This window comes from Sinocyclocheilus anshuiensis, unplaced genomic scaffold (genome assembly GCF_001515605.1).
Source record: "Sinocyclocheilus anshuiensis isolate Anshui unplaced genomic scaffold, SAMN03320099.WGS_v1.1 scaffold944, whole genome shotgun sequence".
Classification (NCBI taxonomy): domain Eukaryota; kingdom Metazoa; phylum Chordata; class Actinopteri; order Cypriniformes; family Cyprinidae; genus Sinocyclocheilus; species Sinocyclocheilus anshuiensis.
Genome location: NW_015549559.1, coordinates 1,652,738 through 1,658,450, shown reverse-complemented (window position 1 = coordinate 1,658,450; position 5,713 = coordinate 1,652,738). Strand labels below are relative to the sequence as shown.

At 38.1% G+C, this 5,713-nt stretch overlaps 1 protein-coding gene across 2 annotated transcripts in view; it reads right to left on the bottom strand.

Annotated features, from left to right (window-relative positions):
• The window catches only part of LOC107657119 (sal-like protein 1), a 13,677-nt gene extending 8,424 nt beyond the window's left edge, over nucleotides 1-5,253 (bottom strand). For both annotated transcript variants that reach the window (XM_016445136.1, XM_016445137.1), the window contains exon 1: nucleotides 4,348-5,253. In XM_016445136.1, the coding sequence (XP_016300622.1) occupies nucleotides 4,348-4,420 (73 nt within the window). In that variant the 5' untranslated portion in view covers nucleotides 4,421-5,253. The remainder of the gene's footprint in view (nucleotides 1-4,347) is intronic.
• Between the last annotated feature and the right edge of the window lie 460 nt (nucleotides 5,254-5,713).

The window sequence follows — 5,713 nt, the reverse complement described above, 5'->3', positions numbered from 1 at the left end:
TTTTTTTTGGGGGGGGGGGGGACATAAATTGCTATGCACAGTAGTTGATATTGTATCCTTAAAAATGCATAAAAGTTACATCACCGTGGACTATTCAAATGTAACAAAATAAATAATTTAGAATGATTAATTTCATTATAATATTTTGAGATTTAAAAGACTTGTTTTCTTAGAAAATACATATTCTAAAATGTTGACATTTGAACTATCAATTTCCAAACAATGATTTGACGATCATCACATGACATGTGAATGATTAAATAACTTCTTGACATATCTGTCCAAATAGACATTTTGACACATCCTCTGACCTTAAAATAAAGCATGCGCTTTGTTCTTCATGTAAACACTGGTTCAAATCTGGTAAAAAAATAAATAAAATGACATGTGCATTCCAAAAAATAAACAGAATAGCATTTGAACAAATAAATTAACATTTTAAATAATTATTTCAGTAAAAAAAAAAAAAAAGATAAGACAATTGAAATTAATTTTAAAACACATTTCTCAAACGAAAAAGCCTTAATACTGAAAAGTTTAATTATACTCAAACGTCAATGTGCAATGGGCAGCTTACAAAGCCAGATGTGTGTCTATACGTAGTCACTCTAAAGTACATGGAAAGCAAGAAACGACACTAGTTTGTGAAAGCTATTGTACACTGTGCATGGCTGTGTGCTGTGCTGTTGATTAGTGAGGCAGAGCTAGTTTTGATGAGAACAGTTCTTTACAGTGTGATGGCTTTGGGTCATCATCAGCATGCTACAGAGCAGGTCAAAGATCTCATCCCAAGCAAATCAAGACAGAGAAAGGAGAGAGAATTGGTGATGTGGTAAGTAAAAAAAGAAAAAAAAGAATGACTAGAAAAAAAGAGAGGATAAACATACATGAGAATAATTTGTAATGTCTACGTTACTTTTCTCAGCTGCAGGCGCCTTGCTAGTTGTGACTTCGAAGAGTGAGTTACCGTTTACCCAGAATCTCCTTGTGTGTCCCTTACTATCTACTACCCGCCCTCAACTTTCCTGCTTTCCCTTAGCGTCCCTCCCTCACTTTCTCTCTCAAGCCATAGAAAGCTTCCTACTGAACACTAGATGGTGTGGCTGGGAAAGGCTTCTCTGCTGGTCACCGAGCCCTCATCCTCAATTCTTATGACATGCTCTTAAAAGGATGAGTGCGATAGGGGACTAGAGAGAAAATAAAAAATAAAATACATCGAATCTACTTCCAAAACTTCCAAAAAAATGACAAGATACAAAATCCCTGTTGTTTGCGATGCTTGTGTGTGTGTGTTTTGGAGGGGGGATCTCCCTGACAATCTCTCTGGGTGGGTGTGTGGCAAATTTGCTGAGGTGAAAGGGGAAAGCAAGCCACATTGATCTCAATCCACATCACCCCCCACCTCCACACACACACACACACACCATCCCAGAAAAAAGTAAGAGTCCCTGTTTGGCTAGCTATAGCACAGCATGGTGGATGGAGGTCAGAGACATGGTACACATGAACACACCGTGACCTGATCTCTCCTCGCCTCCCCACAGAGGGATCCTGGCAAAGGTTAAAAAAGCTCTACATCCCACCCTCAGTGACAGGCCAACAGGGACAGACTCCTCATCTCAGTCTAGCACCAATGAAGTTTATCTGTACTTATTAAGACCTGGTTTACGCCAAATGTTAAGGAAAAAAAGTTACCAAGCAATGCTTAAGTCATGAAGACAGCAATACATTTCTGAACTCTGACGTACAGGTTATGCCTTTGCCTCTTGCTTTGAATGAGCTGTATTTGGCGAAAATGTGAACTTGGTCAGCTGACAGCAGTTGACAAACACTGCCATTCACTTCTTTATTACATTTAAAAGGGAAAATGCAGCAATGCCATGATTTAGAAAATCTGTTTTCTTTTCCTTTTCTGAAATTCTAGCAGTAATCACATATAATTCACCTATGAATGCCCTTCACATGTAAGTCGCCAAACAACTGCTTATGTAAATCTGGGCCTGTTCTCGTATTAATTTTTAATAACACCTAGCTGATTTCTGTACATCTACGTTCTCTGCAAATTAAAAGGGATATCTTTTAAAATAAGGGGATGTGCTTATTTTGCATCTCAACACACAGAACCACGAAAATCTTTTTTTTTTAAACATTCAACAAGAAAAAAATAATCTTACGCTTTAATTAACGATTATCACTGATATATATTTTTCTTAAGCAAACATGAACATATTGTAAGTTTAAGGAACGCCTTTGAAATTAAAGTTGTTGCATCTAAAAGCAACTGGTGTCTACAGCGGCCCATGATCTGTAATGAAAAGCAGTTTAGTTTTATTTTATTTATAACCTCAGAAATCAAATGGATTTAAAGTGAAGAGGAGGAGCGTAAAATAACGTTGCTGTTTACTGCAATATTAGAGAGCTAAGAGTCGTGTTATGCCAGTAATTAATGTTTCTTTATGTAGGCTATTTTACCAAAAGATTGCCGTAGAACGGTCATTAAAATAACGGTGTGCTATATTTCTATCGCCTATAACTTTCCCTTGTGCATTAACGGTATAAGTAGGTCACTTCAGTTAATTCGTCACATGTTCCACAACGGAATATTGAAAATGGATTTAACTAAAAGCTGAATAAAAATAAATTGAAGAAAATTATTTGGATCTAGTTTCGATATGGTACAAAATCCTTACCTCTTCAAGGGTCCCATTCTAAGAAACATGATAGCCTACAAAACAAGTTAAAGCAAGAGATAGGACAGTTCCCCCAAAACACCCCGTTTTAAAATGGTTAAAGTAAGACACTTTACTGATAAGAATGTTCAGTATGCCCTTTAAATTCTTTTTATAGCTCGATGGGACGTGAGACGGCCTTTGATAAATGCAGTTTGAAAGTAGTAAAACAAGCACAGGCTTAAAATTTGTAGTCAATGACTGTTGCAAAACCTTTACTCACTGCCTGCCTGACTTCAGAAACAGAAATGTTCAAACACTGAAAACTATGAAATTATAAAAGACTACATTTAGTACGAGAGAATATTATTGAAAAAAATAATTAATATAATTATAGGCTTGTTATATCGTTATTTTAAATGTCCAAAGAAAATAATATTTTTCACTCTTATTTGTAGTTCGACAAACGCGTAATATGTGAAGTAAATGTAGGCTACGTTTTAAAAGCTGACAAGGCACTGTATGAAAGATGAGTTTGGTCACAGCGTGGGACAGTGTGTGTCGGAGCTACATGCGGGCTACTATAGCAAGTTAGCTCTTGATCATACAACTTATTTTAAAACTCAATTAAAAGCAAACGAACGAGATTACATATTGGTGTAAGTTTTCAATAGCCCTCTAATGTATAAGAAGGTACAGCAAAAAATAATATGACGTGAAAATAGTTTAAATTATATAAGAGTAGCCTATAGTCATAATGGAAAAACTCGATTACATGAGATTATGTGATTTGGTTGTCCGATCGCCCGTGACTACATGCTAATTCAGTTTGAATGTGCTTACTCATCACATATGACAAAGTTTCATACAAAATGGAAATACTGGGTGAGGATATTTTTAAGAAAATAAGTTTCGCCGACGTCTCCGCCACCTTTAAGGTCGCATGACATAGCCTAATTTTCGATAACGGAATGTGATAGGCACAGCTGGTCACTGAGATAGCATGGTGTAAAACTATATACAAAGAATCGAAGAAAAAGAATCGTTTAATTAATACGTTTCATGTTGTTTCAGTCTGGGTTTTGGCGCTTGCTGAAGTCTAGATATGCAATATCCTACAGAAGAGGGGAGGAGGAAGAAAAACTGAAACCATGCGAATCCCCACTTGTGTGGGCAACTTAAACGGGCCAGAACAAAACTAATTCTATGAGCTTTAACTTTCACCAATGAATACTGTTGAATTTTGTAAAATCTTTAATAAATAAAATAAAACGCGAACTTCACCTAGGCTATATTATAGTCTACTTTCTTTCATAAATTAACTTGACACCAACTTAAAAAAAAAACAAAAAAAAAAAACTTTACGAATGATAGAAAGGGATTATTAAAAGAATCACGCAGACCTAAATGAAACGTGTTTTTGTTTTAGTGCAAAGTGATAGTTTCGAGTAGTCTAAAACTTTTCAACTGTAGGCTATGATAGAGCTCTTACAGCGAGTCCTTTCAGTAGCACAAATATAAAGGGAGATTACGAGTATCAATTCCTTGTCTGAGATTAAAAACGTGGGAGAGTCACTCTAAATAGGTTACAACAAAAATAATACAAAATAAAGTTAGAAATCCCTTCTGGTAAAAAGTGCAGCGCGAGTTTATGTGTGTAATAAGGGCTTGAACTCACCATTGTGCTCGGTTAGGACCAGCTGCGCGTCGGACTGGAAATGCTGCGGTTTAGCTTGTTTCCTCCGCGACATGCTGGCTCACGCATCAGCCACGAAAGAATAAAAAATTACTATCAAATCTGCTCAAAATTACGAAAATCGAGCCCATCCACCGCGCATGTGTCCTGTTATGATTATCAATAATGCCTCGCGATTAATCATGGGAGGGGGTGGATGGGGACCTCTGAAAGGCGTTTGGCACCTTGCCAGCCCCCTATTCAAATGAAGTCTCTTTAATCAATTAGCCGCTGATTTGCTGGGGACTCTTGTCTCTCTTGCTGCTCCCACCCAATGAGTTGATCCGTGTGGAAGAAAGGCTGGATTTTCCAACTCCCTTTAGATACAGTTTAACCCTTCTTAGCAACCATCTGGTGGCTACGTTAGAGCTTAACTTGGCCACTACAGGAATGTAAATTTCTCTTTCGAAAGACCAACCGTACCTTTTGATCTTTCTGGGCATCAAACTGGTGCTCAAAAGTTGCAATTCACCAAAAAGTGTCCGGATAGCCAAACTCTCCGCCAAAGGTCTCCCAAAGCCTTTTCCGTAGCTTGACGTTTCCGAGCGTATCGCGTATCCTCGTTTGTGATTGGCATTAAAGTTGTTGTAATTCAGCCCCTGGATGATTGCAAGCGCACCGTTTCTAAGCAAGTCGTTCTTTCCTCAAGGCAACGGTGTTCAAAGTAGGTCGGTCAACGGAGTTTCGTGCGTAATGGCAACTATCGGTGTCTCGAAAGTCCAAAGAATGTATCAAATGTCCCAAATCAGATTCATCTGATTATTGCCAAACGGGATCAACACGTTTTCATCACACGCCGCATTCAGCGAACAAACAAACTTTAAGGGCCCATGCAGAACGGTGAGAAATCCTCAGCCCCACCCCTCTGTTATTCTATTGGTCACTGCTCTGTTCTATCATAACTCGCGCTCTGTGTCCCTCTCAGTCGCTCACCCACCTCTCCTTCCCACTCTCACTCACTCTCTCACCGCGCGAGTGAGACAGAGGAAGCGCTCGTGCTTCACATCAAACTGCCTCGACCGTGCGAATGCATCCCATCTAGCCTGTTTGAAATTAATTTCGCAAAACAAATTTAGTTTTTTATCTTTCGAGGCGGTGGCTGAGAAGATAGTTCTCATCCAATAACTCTTTAGTGCTAAAACGTTAGGAGTCGCACAAAAGTGAAAAGTCTGGAGATCATCAAGACAGTCTTTGGAAACATATATATATTCAAGAATCGATTTAAGCTGGATAAAAAACGAACTCTCTTTAAACAGTTTGCTCTTTTGACGAGGAAATGTGTTATGTATTGACACTTACTCATTTTTTT